General features: G+C 32.2%; 2 protein-coding genes and 1 non-coding gene across 5 annotated transcripts; 1 reads left to right on the forward strand and 2 right to left on the reverse strand.

Moving 5' to 3' along the window:
• Positions 1 to 97: 97 nt before the first annotated feature.
• Positions 98 to 169, reverse strand: TRNAE-UUC (transfer RNA glutamic acid (anticodon UUC)). The gene has a single exon. It is a non-coding gene; the product is annotated as a tRNA-Glu (tRNA).
• Positions 170 to 2,530: 2,361 nt separating this feature from the next.
• On the forward strand, positions 2,531 to 5,516 carry LOC145589645 (GDSL esterase/lipase APG-like). The gene is made up of 5 exons (XM_081646309.1): positions 2,531 to 2,876; positions 3,310 to 3,440; positions 3,866 to 4,099; positions 4,772 to 5,027; positions 5,101 to 5,516. The coding sequence occupies exons 1-5, from the start codon at positions 2,630 to 2,632 to the stop codon at positions 5,295 to 5,297; spliced, it is 1,065 nt and encodes a 354-aa protein (XP_081502435.1). The 5' UTR covers positions 2,531 to 2,629; the 3' UTR covers positions 5,298 to 5,516.
• A 206-nt stretch (positions 5,517 to 5,722) lies between these two features.
• On the reverse strand, positions 5,723 to 9,918 carry LOC145589644 (protein CHUP1, chloroplastic-like). Of its 3 annotated transcripts, none has more exons than XM_081646305.1 (5): positions 9,616 to 9,918; positions 8,822 to 9,114; positions 8,633 to 8,718; positions 7,128 to 7,895; positions 5,723 to 6,934 (listed from the first exon to the last, which is right to left on the reverse strand). In XM_081646305.1, exons 2-5 carry the CDS (start codon positions 8,970 to 8,972, stop codon positions 6,050 to 6,052), a joined length of 1,890 nt encoding a protein of 629 aa, XP_081502431.1. In that variant the 5' UTR covers positions 8,973 to 9,114; positions 9,616 to 9,918; the 3' UTR covers positions 5,723 to 6,049. The 3 variants fall into 3 exon arrangements, with proteins under 3 accessions (XP_081502431.1, XP_081502434.1, XP_081502433.1); XM_081646308.1 differs by having other exon boundaries at positions 8,633 to 8,715; positions 9,616 to 9,915; XM_081646307.1 differs by lacking the exon at positions 9,616 to 9,918 and adding an exon at positions 9,401 to 9,539.
• Positions 9,919 to 17,715: the final 7,797 nt, after the last annotated feature.

Below are 17,715 nucleotides of genomic sequence, written 5' to 3' on the forward strand. Positions count from 1 at the left end.
ACTGAAACTCTTAGATAAAAATAGTGCTTGATTGTCAATGCTAGACTATACCAACTGTATATTTGTATGCAATCAATAATCCAAAAATATTAAAAAGTTCCGATGCCGGGAATCGAACCTGGGTCTCCTGGGTGAAAGCCAGATATCCTAACCGCTGGACGACATCGGAATTCATGTTATTATTATTCAACGTAACTTATTTCTTCTCTTATATTCTAGCCTCCATTTAAGGCTTTATTATTTGTTAGTGGAACTAGTGCCTCCTGAGAAGACAGTCTTATTATTCTTTAATCTTTTACTCGGTCGGGTATTTTTAGAAAGCTTTTAAAACATCAACATTATTATATCTTGTTGTACCATAGTCCATAGACATACATTAATAACTCGCAATATAGATAAATCAAAAAAAAAAAAATTAATACGAATAGAAAATAACATTAATTGTACCATTAATCCGATAGTACATACTACCTCTGTTACAGGTTATGTGCAACAATTTGACATAAAGCAGAGAGGAAAAATATCTAATCGTTGCATATAACCTCTAACAGAGTTAATACAAATACATGTCCAATAGTCAAAACGAATTGAAAAGGGCAAGCAATACAACATGAGCTGCATTGCCCTCATATAACGGTTAGTTGTTCCACTGTCCAGTATTTTCATTTAGTTATGAATGAAAGAAAGAAAGACTGACATAATAATTATTGACAAAATATAGAAGATATTTATAACTACTCTCATTAAATTTAGACCACATGCATGTAGCTGACTGCTGCTAGTATATTTATCTAGACCATCTTCCAACCTATCTAGCTTAACAATCAAATCTCAATCACAACTACCTAATTTTGCTATATTCCCAACTTCCCCTCTATATAAAGGACACTAAAATGTGTTTGTATTAAATCTAGTCACCTCAATTATTGCTAGTATTATTGCACATACACTTGTTTATACGGCATTCTCCCTCCAATTTTTGCCATTTCTAGAGTTGTTACCTTGAGTGTTATTACCATTTTCAAGTGTAACATATTATGTTTGAAATAGTTGGGATGTCTTTATCTCAAGAAAAAGGTTATAAAAAAACAATGTATTAGTTAGTTGTATGTGCACGTTTCTACATTTATTAGGGTTTGCTATTAAAAAAAAACGATTAATAATGGTAGCGTTATTTACTCAATGGTTATAACATCTTAACGTTGGTAGCTATTGTGACAAAAAAGAAGATTTCCATAAATTCAACAATAAAGCCTTAATTAGTAAAAACAAACTATTTTATGGATATCTAGAATATGATTAATGTATGATATACAAGTATTATTTTGATTTATTTCTAATCTTAATGTTCATGACCTACACTCCCAAGTAATTTTTTGTGTAAACTTCAATTCTTCTTGACCGTACCCCTAATTCCTTCACTAAATACAAATTAAAGTATTAATTCCTAGTACAATGAATACTCCATTATTTAGTTGATATATCAACTTCAATTCAATAGTCATATGTTTGGCTAATAAGAACAATTTTTCTTGTTCTTTTAGTTTTTAAGTTTGGCTAATCTAGAAAGAACATTGCATAACACAATTTTCTCCGTTGTAACTATTGTTTAAGGTTATGCACTCAATTCTATGAAATATGAGTAAATGCATCAATTTTTTGAAATTGATGAGTATTGAGTAATAACCGGTAGTTGTGCATTGATGTATGTTTTTATTGAAAGATAATGTTTACGGAGTATTATGTAATACTTTTCTCTGTTTCGTTATATTTTGTTTACAACACTTTGACTAATACATTATTTATAAACACTATTTTGATCTTTATGATTTATTATTGTTAATGGAAAGATGATTATGTGGGATCTTGTAAACTAATCGGCTCAATTTTCACTTTCATCATATCAAATTTTAAATGTTTACTTATTAATAACTAAATACATAAGTATTCGTTTTTGAAATAATGAATTGACATGACAAGCGTAATTTAAGAATATTGCAAGTAAAAGAAATTAATTAAACAACTGAAAATTAGTTCAGGCTTTGTTAACTTTAGCTTATTTTGTCTAAAAATTACTTGTATATTACCGCATATTTAATCTAAATTTGTTTGAAATTGCTACATACTTATATATGACGATATCCAAAAAAAAAAAAGTTTTTCTTAACTTCTTTTAATTGAACTTATTTTGTACATGCAAATAAGATGAAATAAATAGATCCTGAGTGGCTTGGTCAGATTACATGAAACGTACGCTAAATTTCTCACATTAATCACTATATAATTACAAGATAAGATTGATCATCTTGAATTGAACATGACACTTCAATGCCAAATAATGCTAACCAGTCTTTGAGAATAATCATTATACAAGTAAGGGAGGTGCATAATTGCAAAATTGGTTAAGAAGATTAGAGTATACAAATCATCAAGAAAATTAAACCAAAGCTTTGAATGTACATTCAACCACTAAAGTGTCTCCTTAATGCAACCATTCAATGCACACTCTCACCATATATACCCCCCTTATAATAAATGTAAACTACACTAGATAGCCTTGAACCCTTTCTAAGAAGCCAAAAATAAAAAATATATCACTTTATAGTTTATAGTGATAAAAAAACAAAAAATGGGCATAAAATTTGAAGGTGTAGTTTTTAGTCTAATATTTTTGGGATCTGCATTATTTGTAAATGCTCAAGATACAAGTTTAGTTCCAGCAATTATCACGTTTGGTGATTCAACAGTTGATGTAGGAAACAATGATTATGTTGCTACTATTTTCAAGGCTGATTATCCTCCTTATGGTAGGGATTTTGCTAATCATAAACCTACTGGAAGGTTTTGTAATGGAAAATTAGCCACTGATATTACTGGTACTTTCTAACTCCCTTGTCATTAAGTTTGCTTTTCATTCCTTTTTTTTTTTTTTTTTTTTTTTTTTTTTTGTACACATATCATGTTTATGTTGGGTGTATCCATTGCATAACTTGTAACAACCCTAGGCAGGTTTTGGTTGTTAAGAATCAAAATTTGTTGATATGGTATCACCGGTCTTTACGTAGCTATAGCTACCAATTTTTAGGTGCAACGTTTGTATCTTATGACTTAAAAATTAAAGAGGGGTCCGAGATAAAAAGGTTGGGGTTGTATAGGCAAATTAGTCTCCTTGAAGTCAAAGTTTAAGTATAAGTCATGTTTAATATATGTAGTAATTGACTAATTGTATCAACTTAATCTTACTTATTTTTGTTTTATTACTTTTAATTGGCAATTTGATGTATAAGTTTGAACATGTTAATCTTGTAGCTGAAACTCTGGGTTTCACAACATATGCACCAGCATATTTAAGCCCACAAGCATCAGGAAAGAACCTTCTTATTGGTGCCAATTTTGCATCTGCTGGATCAGGCTATGATGAGAAAACTGCTGCTCTCAGTGTAAAGTCAACTCTACCTTACTTTACATTCTTTTTTTTTAAAAAAAATAATAATAATTTCATTAAAAAAATAATCAAAAAAAAAAAAAAAGGTTACGGCCATAACATATAGCATAAATACAATTTAACTCATCCCTGCGCGTCTATTTTAAGAAAAAAAAAAAAAAAAAAAAAAGAAGAAGAAGAAGACTAAATAGTGTAACCTAATAATTAAGGTTAAACTATAGAGTGTTACAAATTTCAGTTTTAACCTTAAGGTTATACACTATTACTAACCAAATTAAATATGACAACAAATTGACAACTATGGCTATAATTAGTCATAAAATCTACAGTTATACAGAGTATGTATATTTTTTAAGATGACATTAATTATCGTACTTAATTTAACATCGTAGTTACTAATGAATTTAATTTGGAGTACAGCACGCAATTCCATTGTCGCAACAACTAGACTACTACAAGGAGTACCAAGGGAAGCTAGCAAAGGTGGCAGGTGACAGTAAAGCTAAGTCAATCTTAAAGGATGCTCTTTACATAGCTGGATTTGGGAGTAGTGACTTTGTTCAGAATTACTATGTCAATCCCTTCATCAACAAATTATACACCCCTGACCAGTACTCTTCTTACCTTGTTGGAATTTTCTCCAACTTCGTTCAGGTAATAATCAAACCTCAACCCGACCCCTTTGTTTTTAATACTCCGTATTTTAGTTTTATTTCTTAGTAGACTTGTCAAAACTTAATCCGATTCCTTCACAAGCATGAAAATTTTTATGATGGTCGAAAATATTAAAGTGGTGTTTTGTGATTGTTTTAATTTTAATTAATGAGTAAAAGTTGTATTTAAAACTTAGTTAATTTAGATTTAATTAGGTCATTTTTTTCAACTCTTAATTGTTTGAAAAATATGTTGGGAAGGACATCGTGCACAAAAAAAACCCTATTGGGTTGAATTTTAGTTTTGGTCAAATTCACATTTTGTAGCCACACATTATGGGCCGTTATGTGCATTAATAATGTTACTTGCCCAACAGCCCAAGTGTCTTCCTTATGACTTGTGGTCCTTGTGGACCAAACGTACTCTTTCATTCTGCTCGTAGATATTATGATCACATAAATGTTGAAAATATATTTTCACATAATATAATATACTTGTATATTGAAATAATATCTAGACTATATTTTAAAATGTAACCTCACTTAAATGTTACTATTGGTAAAATCATATGGTGTTACTTATGGTATAATGTGACGATTAATTCTAGGCCAACGAGTAATATATTATTAGATGCCGAATGAGGGACTTAAAATGTTTAGTGTTGTTCTACAGGAGCTTTATGGATTAGGAGCAAGAAAGATTGGAGCAACTTCACTTCCCCCATTAGGTTGCATACCAGCAACCATAACACTCTTTGGATTTCACCAGAATGGTTGTGTTTCACGCCTTAACTCCGACGCCCAGGGATTCAATAATAAGCTCAATGCAGCTGCTTCTAAGCTGAAGAAACAGCTCCCTGGCCTTAAACTTGTTATTTTCGACATTTACAAGCCCCTCTTCGATTTAGTACAATCTCCCTCAAAGTCTGGTAAGCACATCTTCGACAAACAACATACATTGTAAATGATCAATGATTTTACTGACTGAATTTTTCTCTTTAGGATTTGCTGAGGCCAGGAAGGGATGCTGTGGTACAGGAACTATAGAGACGACATCACTTCTATGTAATCCTAAGTCTATCGGAACATGCAGCAACGCCACCCAATACGTGTTCTGGGACAGTGTGCATCCTTCTGAGGCTGCTAACCAGGTTCTGGCCGATGCCCTCATAGTTCAAGGCATTGAACTCATCAGTTAAATGATGTTCGAGCAACTATTTTTCTACAAAGCTTGTATACTACATAATACAACTGTCTTCTTGCACTAGCTTTAAAATTTATCTCATTGCTTTTCTCATATCTGTGTGTTTGCTCTCAAAATCTAAGACTTCGTCTCCTGTTACAAGAAAATCAGTATGTAATCAAGTATATGATACTACATATCAAAGCCATCTGTTGCAACTATTGAGTTTATGAAACTTGTATGTTACCATTTCAATATAAATTTTCTAATTATTCATGAAACTTGTACATCATATACAATAATAACATAATAGCAGTGTGTAATTTTATCAAACAGCAGTAACAAATTGAAATTGAGCAGAATGCAATATATTTCACTACAACGCTATACTTGTAAAAGTCGTGAGCGAGTAAGATTAAGCAGTTTCCAGCTTGCATTAAATTTGAAACAGGGCTGTTACTTCGTAATATTGACAAAAGTTATTCAGAAATACCTCAGCTAATGTTTACAGAATTGTCGCAGTGGAAACCAAATTACGTAATAAAGCACAATGGACTCACTCCAATCACTTGATTAGCAACATATATTACTTATACCTTTTACGTATGTGCAAACCATTTGTATATCATCCAAGCATGTCATTCTTATTTGAAGCAAAATTAGTTAAATCCTCAAATATAAAATGCTGAGGATACTGTGATGAATCCCGGTATTTCATATGTACACAGGAAGGCCTAAGTCCTGAGTCAACATTATATGTTACCTCAATCATCCAGTACTATATGATGCAGATTTTTTGTGTTTCTGCAACCATCTAGACTCCCTGAAGACTTCAGCATACTTTGTCAAATCTGACTTTTGCCAGTAATCTGATTCTTGTGCCGGTGTATGATCTAAGGACAAAAAACCCCCAGGTCTTTCCCTTCCGAGCACATGGCTAACTCCACTAAGTGACTTTGATCTCACTCGATTAGCATTCTCTTCTTCTTCAGCCAAGCTTGTGAGTGGTTGATATTCCATTGAGGAGTTGTTAGAGTTTTGAGAAGATGATGCTAATCTTGGACTTTGTGGGTTGCTTCTTGAACCACTATGTCCTGCTCCATAGTACTTCATCCCAATGTCATCAACCGAAAATGATCTAGACATCGGAGAAACTTGGTTACCTTGATTATGATTATAACTATTATGGTGGTGATGACTAGAGATTCCTCTAACCAACTTTCTCAGGTTAGAAAAGAACTTGATTTTCTTGTTGTGAGGTTTGTGAACAGAGTTAGGACCAGAGGATTCGTCGTGATCAGTGCTGTCTGTAAGATAAGAAGGCTGTGAAGAAGGCCATTGATCAAAATCAAAGTCTGTGAGGCTAGGTGGCTCTTTGTTTGCTCCGTCTTCAGTATTAGCATATTCGAGTATTAGTTGCTTTGCTTTCTGCTCTGAAGTAGGACTTAAGCACATACTCAAGTCCCTGGCAACTGTTTTACCAGGTGGAGGCTGGTAATTCCTCAATTCGTAACGCAAACAGGCATTTATCCATCGGAGATAGACTAGTTCTTCCACTTCACCACACCTATCTACTTGAAGCCTCTCAACTTCATTTGTCAACTTCTCGTTTTCTTCCCTTAATCGAATCATTTGTTTGTGTAGCTCCTCTTTCTGTAAGTTAAAGAGCTTGAGAAGTCAAATACTAAACCACTTCGGTACAATAACAATAACAAAAACCACAAGTTCTGAATATTTATATGTATGCACCATGCACCAGTATGCCTAAAAAGCCTAAACTCCCACAAAAATACTTTAAAAGAATTCGAAAAATCTTGTTAGGAATATGGAATAGAGAGAAGCTTACATCAGGATCTTCAAAAAGGGAGGTAGCAAGAATTTGGGTAGATTCCAATCTTTGAGCTAAATCAGCATTCTCTTGCTGCAAATTCTCGTTACACTTTCTTAATTCCTCAGCTTCAGCCTCCAACTCAGTAAGTCGTTGCACCTCAGACTGATCATCAGAAATACTAGTGCTAACCTCATGCTCATGTTCATGCTCTTGGAAATTCACAACTCTTTGTGTAAGGTCTAAGATCTGTTCTCTATTTTGCTCAGCCTCAGACCTAATCTTTCGCTTAAGCAGTTTGATTTTCGCCCTTGCAGCTTCCAACTCGGCTACAATCTTAGAGTAATCAGCAACCTGTTCCTTTAGCCTCTTATTTTCTGACTGCAAATTCTCAATCTTCATCAAGAAAAGCTTCGTCTCTATATTATTAATCTTCAAACGATTTTGGAGCTCCATCATCACCGTTTCCTGCTCCTTAAGGCCGTAATACTCAAGCAACTGAACCTCAAGCTTCCTTTCTCTTTCGACAAGGAACTTTATCCTTTTCTGAAGGTTCATTATCTCCTGTTCATAGTCATCCCTTTCTACTCTTCTAAGTGATTTAGGTAAGTCTTTTTTTACTGTAAAACTCTCCCCATCAATCTTCGATGAGTTTACAGCATCAAATTCCTTGACTACCTGATCAAATTCAGGCAGCAAGAATGCATCTCGATCACCACTATATCTACCATTAGGCGAGGCATGTATGGCTGAATTATCAACACGAACCCGAATGCATGGCTTGTCCTGATTAAAGGAACAAATGCAAGAATTTTCCATCAGAAAAATCAAAGTTCTGCTCTTCATTAACAGGACTAAAGAATTAAGAAAATTGGTTCACAGATTAATGTTCAGCTCTATGTTAGTATACAAGGACAAGGATCATGTTAAGGTGTTATAATCAATTTGTATAATTCAGCTTACACAGTCCAAAGCAATAGATAAGGTCATCATATGAATTGCATTACCAAAAAAATACATAAAGAAAATGTCAAGATTTTAGTTACTTCATATGTAAATGATTTTTGTAATATTATCTAGATTAAGTTACTCATGATTAACAGATTAAGTTCATAAGAATCAAATTATGGTAACAGCGGTGTGAAACAGTCTTGTTTTGGTTGGGAATCGGTGTAATTATGTTATTAATAGCGCAATTTGATTTGTGATTAGTTAAAGAAACTCCAAGTTTATTGAAACATAATTTCTTCTGGCTTACCAGAATCAATTACTTAGCAAACGATCAAGAAAATCCTTGGATAATCCTAATTCAAACAATAATAAATTCGAGGAGTCGAAATAAGAATAAAAATTAAGCTTGAATTGCCAGCTTGCATTATCAACATATAATTACAGAATTTCATCTACATTTGACCAATTAATACTATCAACTTGTAATTAATAATCATTAATTAACAATTAAGCAACTGATCAAATTTATACAGAAATCCAATTAATTTTCGAGACAAAACGAACAAACTTACATCTGCATTAACTGAATCCATCTCAGGTTGATTATCATCCTTAACCCTGATTCTCCCCTCAGAATCAGCTTTCACATCAGAATCTGCTAAAAAAAATTACAGAAAACATAATTTAATCAAACTTATGAAAACCCAATTAAATTAAACTAATCAAAATCATTGAATTTCATAAATATGATCATTACAAACCTGAAACTGGAGGAGGAGGGGGATCAGATGGATTGATCCTTTTAATTCGAATTCGAGAATAGAGGAAACCAGCAAACGATAAGGCTAATGCCACACCAAATTTCACCAATATTGGCTTTATATCTTGTCTATCTTTTATCATCATCATCATTTTTAATTAAATTGATTGTAAATTTTTTTCCTAATCTATAGTTTTTTCTTACACCACCTAATTAAAACAGAGAGCAAAAACAGAGGAAAAACAGAGATCATTTGCCATCTTCATCATCATCCTCCATCTCAAATATTACAACCTAAATCACATGAAATATAAAAAGTGAATTAATACCAAAAATTTAATAAAACCCAGAAAAAAGAACTCAATATTTAAGTCAAAGCATCAAATTCCTTCTTGAAAAGAATAAATAAATAAAACCCAATAACAACAACAATAAAAAGCCAATTTTTGATGATCATTTAGAGACAAAATTTCAAAATAAACAAATAACTTTGAGACAATAAGGTTGTTAACTCAATATTTAATTCAAAACCAACAAATTTGTTATAAGTTATAACAAATATGTATACATAGAATAATACCTTGTCAATTAGTTAGACGGTCTTGTACAGGAATTTACGAAACCCATACACATAAATTCTATAATAACTCAAACAGCAAAATCGTTTTGAAATATGATGAGTCAAAAAAGTAAGAAATGCCCGTTTGAAATTGTGGTGAAAAAAAAAGACTTCAAATTAATTCATTGATGATCATGAAATGAACAAGAAAAGCATAAAGGGGAGAATATACATACCTTGGAATAATGGACGTGAAGAAGAACAATAGTAAACGTATAGGTGTTGTCCTCGTGTTATATAATTAAATTATGATTTCTGTCTATATCATTATATTTGTAAAAGCAATAACAAATCTTCATTATTATTTGTTTCTTGTTATAAAATTGGCTTTTTGTATTAAGATTTGGTCATTTTTTTGTAAGGTTTTTTTGTTTGTAATATTTGTCTTTTTTATTAAGGTCGGTTAAATAAATGTTCCATAATAAGAGATTTAGATACCACAAAATGCATAAAAGTTAGGTTGGATGGTGAAAGAAGCTAGAAAGAGAATTATATGCTGATTTTAAGTTGGAAACCAAGAGAGATGATATGACACAAAGTCAGAATTTAAAAAATAAAAAAATAAAGAAAAAGAAGGTGGGTATTGGCAAGTGGAGAAAAGAACTTACTAGAAAGGAACTTATAGTACGATGATCGATTATAATTCCACGTTATGTATAAAGCTTAGATGCTTGATTTTGGAAAGGAAAGCTAAATAGCAAGGTTGTGACAATCCTTTAATGAAAGAGAATTTACTAAATTTATATAAATGAGTAAATTGATATCTTGAGGTATATTGCCTGAAGGTGCAACATAATCTATTGTACGATTAGCTTATGAGAGAAATGAAGAGGGTGAGCAACTTTTGACGTCATTTTATAAGCACCTTGATCACCCAAGGGGTTATTGTCTTGATGTGTATCATGTTGACCTAAAATTGAAACATAATCTATTGCGTGATTAGTTTTGCTATAAATAATGCAACAAGAGAAATTTTGTATGATATTGTGCTCAATTGCTTAAAGAAGACTATCATGAAGGGCATGCAGCAAGCAAGTGCGTAGGACACTAGAACATTAGAATAATATTCTAAAAATTTAATGACGTGAAATGATCTTGAATAACCACTCTAGTGGTACTTGAATTATTGTAGACCGAATCATCAAAATGATTTTCATAATACCAATAAAGAAAGAAAAAAAGCAACATTATCAATTGAAATTTCATTAGTAGCCTAGTGAAATACGGAGTAGATATATATAGCAAAGAGTTTGATGTATCAATTGAAATTCTAAAAAGAGTCGATATTTAAGCAAAGATTCCATTCATAAAATATAGCGAAGGATTTATATGATCCAAATCAACATTTATCGAAAAAGGAGAGGAAGGAACAAAAAAGTAAAATTATTATGATCGACTAATATAATCCAAAGTTTAGAGAAAGAAGTTTCAGAAGTCCTTATAAAAATGTCAATGAAAACACTTAAACACTTGATTTAAATTACTCCCAACATAGAGTAAAATTAAAAAAAAACGCGTGGATTCTTTCTCCGCTTGAAAATGTTAATTCTGTTAATTTATCTAAATTAAATGTAAACTAAAAAATTTCATACTTGGCACTCCGTATTATGTTGTTGTGAAATTGTTTTCTAAGGTGTTTTTTTTTTTTTTTTTTACCATTGTATTCTTATTAAAAATAAATTATGTGTAGAAAGTATTAATGGTACTAATGTACTATGTAGTTCTTTCATTAAATTATGCCATACATTAGTTACAACACCATTGTTATAAATAAGGGTCGGGAACTCAGGATTACGGAGTAGATTGATAATCAATTCTGAACAAAAGGAATATACAAAATATAAAATTTTCATTAGCTAATAGAAACTTCCAATCATTACTTTGATGACACTTATGGTACTTTAATTTGGAAGCCCACCATAATTTCTTTGGTTAATATGGTAAATAGAAGGTTCTAAAATTCAAAAGTGAGTCCACAATCAAATGATGAAGAGTATCAATGTATAGAGTAGATTTTTTTTTATTTTTTTTAAGGTAAGGAGAAGGACCCTGATTAAATCTCAACCCTCACGTTTTTTTAGTCTTATATTTGCGAATTAGACACTTTGTGAGTGAGGAGGAAAGGGTAAGAGATCCCTACCCTTAAAGTGCCTCTAGTGGTGTTTGAACTCCAATCTCAAGGTTGGAAGGTACAACTTTTTCCACTAGACCAAGCTTAGCTTGGTAATATACCGAGTAGATGAAATAAATATTTGTGGTTAAATATTTAAAGTATACAGTATAAGTATATATAAGTATATGGTAATTTGAAGTCAAACTATCAAGTTGAAGGAAAAAAAAGGGTAGATCAACAATAATTCAACACTATGAATAATTGAATATGTAATAGTATACTAATAATTACATGAATATGATTAGCAATATATTATAAAACCTTACATAATCTTATCAAGCAATAGTCAATGAAATATTCTAAGATATGCAAATGAAGTATTCAACACTCTGAATTTTTCTAGATTCTTACCAAGTACTTAATTGTAGAAGTATTAAACTAATCCTCCCTTAAAAAATACATCCGACCGCCTTTTTAAATTTTGATTGCGACTTTCATATGTATGATTTGTCCTAAATTCACATTTCAGAAAGCAAATTAGGGTTTTAATTAGCTACTATTCAAGTTTGACTATAGTAAAGTAATTGATTAGAAAAAGATTGATCAACATCAGCGTAATCACGTGATTATGTAGATATGTTTCACTACTCGATCAGGGATTTTGTTGATCATAATTTTTTTTATGAAAACAAGTTGATCATATTTGTCTCATGCTAATTTATTTATTTTTTAAAACAGAGATCTCAATTTGGGTTTAACTTTTTTTTTTTAAGTTTTTTTTTTTTTTTTTTTTTTTTTTTTTTTTTTTTTTTTGAGGAATTTTTTTTAAGTTTTCTTTTTAAAGTTGGGTTGCAGTAATCAGTTGTGTACTTGTGTTGCAGAGTTACAGGTGGACTTTAATAACTTTCACGTGCTTGACACCATATTACAACAGTTTTCATGGTTAAAAAAAATCAAGGTTGCTAAATACAACCTTTATCTACTTAACACACACCCTCCTAAAAAACCAATTATACTATCCCTTCATTCCTTCCTTCCTTCCTCATTCTTTAATTGCTGCTCTCTTTTTCAGCCTAAAAACCCAAAAACTTTAACAGTCACCCTTACAATTCATATTTACCTAATATTCCACTTCACTTAAAGCATCTCTAATGGTTTAATTGTAAGGACTTGTTTGCAATTAAAATAAAATATCTAGCTACATACTTATCATTGGAAAACAAAAAATTAACCAACATACTAGCTACTAGCCCAAACAAGCTACATGCTTGATTGAAAAAAAAGACAAATAAACTCCACTCATATTGTAACATGTGTACATTTATTTATTTTTATTTTTTTAAATTTTATTTTTTGTAAATTACAAGATGTTGTAGTTAGGGGTGTTCATTCGGTTTTCGGTTTGGATTTAGTCCAAATCCGATCCAATCCGAAATATAATTCGGTTTTCAATTTTCCAATCCGATCCGATCCGAATTTCTCTCTTGATCCAATCCGAATTAAAATTCGGTTATTTGGATCCGATCCGAAAATCCGAATTATAATACATTATTTTTTAGCGTCTAATACGATCATAAAAATAAAGTTTTAATATAAATAAAAGTCTTTAAAATCATGATTAAAATAAATCAAGCCATTAATTAATTAATATAAAGTCTCCCTAATTTATTTTATGTAAAAGTAACTATTTGTCCTAAACTTCAAAAAACATATTTACACAAGCTTAATTTTACAATTCGGTTTTCGGTTTGGATTGGATCCAACTAGAGTCAATCCGATCCAATCCGAAAATCCGAATTTTCAAAAAATCTCAATCCGATCCGATCCGATTTAAAGTTTGGATCCGATCCGAATTGATAATTCGGTTTGGATTGGATTGGATTTCGGTTTTTATCCGAATTATGGACACCCCTAGTTGTAGTTTACCATTGGAACACTTTGTTACTAAAAAGTGTTGTACGATAAAAATTGATGTGGAAAAACAAGTTACAAAGCATTGTAGCTTGCCATTATAGATGCTATTAGCGTCGTTCAAATCAATACCATAATCCCATTTCCCATTTCCCATTTCATTTTGGATTGTCACTTTTAAAGTCAAACAATCAAACAATGAAAGTTAATTCCTCTTAATTCCTTTTAACATTTTCTTCTTAAATTCAAAAGATATGAAATTTTGTGGTATGAAGTGCAAGTTAAATTTAAATTTGTGTATTTTCATCCTGTTTTCCAGAATTTTTGATATCATTGTTGAATAATAAGGGCTGCATTTTTCGTGTAAGGGTAGCATGGATAAAACTGTTAGGATTAATTCCTACAACATACTTAATCTTCATATCAAATTAATCGGTAAAACATAATTGCGGAAGCGTACCTGATTCCATGTCAATTGATCGAACCCCTTTTTGATTATGCGTCTTCTAGTAGATACACACTCTAGGGTTTCTCTCTATTGATGGGATATAACTGAGAGTCTATTGTATGTACTACTAGGGACCATAACCATGTATGTCTATTTATATATAGACACCCTTTCCCTACTCCGCCCATCATGCATTAGAAAAGGTCCAACAGTCTCTACACATAAAGCTAAACCCATACTTTATAAAAGACGTAACAAGCCCAATAATAATAATTACTTAAATGGATCACTTGAATTTTGGGCTAAACTACATCACAGCGTATAAATACAATCATAACCGTATAGTCCACATACATTATTATTGTATTTAGGTCCATAAATTTCTTACAAAAACATATTGAGAAATCAAGAGTATGTAATCTTATATTGGGATTTTTTTTGTTACAGTGAAAAATCAAATTGGGATACGAATAATTTGGATAATATAGACTAATTTTTTTGTACAGCTAGGCTAAAATTGAGACTACGTATGCAATGTACAAGGATTTTGTTCAATTTGTATGAAATAGAGCATAGAATTTTGTTTCATTTGTGCGAAATACAGTAATCTATTTTGTTCAATATGTGTGAAATAGAGTACACTATTTTGTTCAATATGCGTGAAATTGACACTCTGATTTTGTTCAATGTAACCGAAAAGGACCTATATAGTTCACTCATTTTACATGAAATATACTCGGAAAAAAAAAAAAGAAAACTTAATCAATTTTGAAGTCCTTCTAGTCAAAATAATTGATAGATCTAACAATAATCATTCATTGCAATTCTGGCCAATGAGTATTTTAAATTTTACTCCGTATGTACTACTTATATTGCAAATTTTATTAAGATTTTATATTTAGGTAAGAGAGAGGGAATTTAAATTTTATGAGGATTGAGAAATAAGGGAAAAAAGAGTTATGTTAAGGAAACCTAGGCTGCGTTTAGCAATCCCAAAAAAATGGGGATAAAAAATGACATTTTTTTAATTAGCAAACAATTTGTTGTTATTGGTTGTACTTAACCTCAAAATCTCAAATCGACCCCTTTCAAATAAATTATTTTCAAAAAGACTTTATTTTTTTTATTGTAATCTCACATTTATTTTTCCAACCAAAAAACAACAACAACAATAATAATAATAATAATAATAATAATAATAATAATGATGATGATTTTTTAGACAGATCAAGTTGAGCCTGGCCAACCCGACCCGATTTTGGGCAGGCTTGCCGCTTTTTTTAAAAGTTCGGGCGAGATTGTGAAATCGATTTTATGCAATTTTAGATGATTTGTTGTTCGGCCCAAAAAGCCCGCATGGCCCGCTTAGTTTGTGCGGGTTTGGGCACACATTTTTCGCCCCGAAGTTTGGCCTGGCCCGAACCGATGAATGGGGAGATTTTTTTTACCTCGGCCCAACCCGCCTATTGATCACCTCTAGATTTTTTGACTTATAACACCATAAAATTGTCAAAAAATTGATTATAACACCACAACATCTAAAAGTTTTATTATAACACCACAAAATAAAAAAAACCAAAAATTGGATTTCACCACCACGTAACAGATTCTTGAATGAAATCTATTAGTGGTCCCACTTCGTACATGTGGCAAAAAATCATTGGTGTCTTGTGTGTGGCTGGCCACACCGTATGGTCGCTTAAAGTAACCCCTAAAACAGTAACCAAGTAACCCTTGTAGCATTGGTTTAAAAAATAAAAGTAACCCTTGTAGCACTGACCGAGTAACCCCTATAACACTGATAAAGTAACCCCTTAACACTAACAAAGTAACCCCCAAATAACTCATACAACGCTAATGAAGTAAACTCTATTAAGGTTGGCCACTCGGTATGACCAATCACATATAAGACTTTGTGGAATCGGTTTTAAAAAAAGAAAATTAAATTAAAAAGAAAATATAAAAAAAAGGAAAAACCCTAAAATCCTAATCCAGCCACCCCCCTCCACCACCAACGCCGGCTCCCTTTGCCCTTGCCACCATCACCCCAACCCCTGCCGCCAGCTCCCCTTAGCTTGCCCCACCTTCGATTGTCGAAACCAGCCCAGCCGACCACTTGAATGACGCACCACCCTAGCCAAACCCTAAAACATCGTACCCCAACCTTAGCCCCAATTTGGTTTCTAGATATGTTCGGGGTTTCGGCGACAGTTCTAGGTTCAAGTGAGGGTGAGGGTGAGAGGAGTAAAGCGGTTTGTACGGGTGTGGGTTGGGGTTTTGGCGACGGTTCCAAGTAAGGGAGAGGAGTTCAGCGACTTGAGTGGGGATGGTGGTGATATTGTTGTCAGCGACTTGGGTGGAGGCGATGGTTTTCGACTAAGGTTGGGGTGATGGTTTTGCGTCAGGTAGGGTTAGGGAGGTTGGTGAGATGTATGGTGAGGGCTAAAGTGGTGGCTTAGGGGTGTGTGGCTGAGGGTGTGTGGCTGAAGTAGTGGTTGCAGGTAAGGGGTGCCGCCATGCCAACGATGGGGGTTGGGGTGGCAGGGTTGATTTTTGTTTTTTATTTAATTTTTCTTTTTGTTTAACTTTTTTGTTTTTAACAAATAATATGAAGAATTCCATCGGTTGCACGTGATAATGTGGACCGCACTTAACGAATTCCATCTAAGAATTCATTACGTGGTGGTGAAATCCAATTTTTGAGTCTTTTTGTGATGTCGTAAGAAAGGTTTTTTTTTGTGGTATTATAATCTTTTTTTAGCTTTTTTGTTGTGTTATAAGTCAAAGAATAATAATTTAAATACTTCATACATAAACATAACAAGGTCAATTACTCCCAACTTTATTTTTTGTTTGAATAAAAATTGTAAAACTGGTGACTTAGGGCCTGTTCACTTTAGCTTAATTTCAGTTCAGTTCAGTTGTGTTCAGCTCCAATTAGTTCAGTTCAGTTTAGTTTAGCTCCTAATTTTCCTCTCTCATAAAATATTCATTTCAGCTCTATTCAGTTCAGTTCAGTTCTGCTCCTATCAATTCAGTTTAGTTCAGTTCAGCTCAGTTCATTAAATGTGAACAGATCCTTAAACTTCATACCTACTCATATGGAATTAATGGTAATTAGCTCATGAAGTCATTTTCCTACAATCCTAAAATATGGAAATAGAGTTATTGTAGCTTATGAACGGTGGAATACCAATTACTTTGTTGCCCTTAAGTGTGAGCTATTGTCTTGCCCTTGCCATGTGTCCGTTAAGGATACATTAGGTGATCAAGTTTTTAAATTTTTCACCTTTTGGTGATTGAACTTTTTATTTTTCATCTTTTGATGATTGAAGCAAATATTCCGGCCAATTAATTCATTTGAATGTTATTTAACCCACTTTTAACCACACCAAAAACATAATGACTTGTCACCATTTATTATGTCTATTCAAACAAAAAATAAAAATAAAAAAATTTGTTGGGATTAATTCCATAAATAAACTTTGTTTTGTTCCCTTTTTCCCCCAAACACGGACCATTATCAACAACTAACAATAATTAATATGATGTTCAGGGGTGAAAGTTCGGTTTTCGGTTTGGTTTTTTAGCCAAACCGAAACCGAACCACTCAATTTTGGTTTTGGGATTTTGCAAACCGCACCACACCGCACCACTTTAACTTTGAAACCGAACCAAACCAAACCACCTAAATTTCGGTTTTTTGAAAAAAAAAAAAAACCAAACCGCACCGAATTTCCTATCAAGCATCATAAACATCAAATTTTGCAAAAAAAAAAAAAAAAAAAAAAAAACGAACCACAC

Source organism: Chenopodium album, chromosome 17 (assembly GCF_948465745.1).
Source record: "Chenopodium album chromosome 17, dcCheAlbu1.1, whole genome shotgun sequence".
NCBI lineage: Eukaryota > Viridiplantae > Streptophyta > Magnoliopsida > Caryophyllales > Amaranthaceae > Chenopodium > Chenopodium album.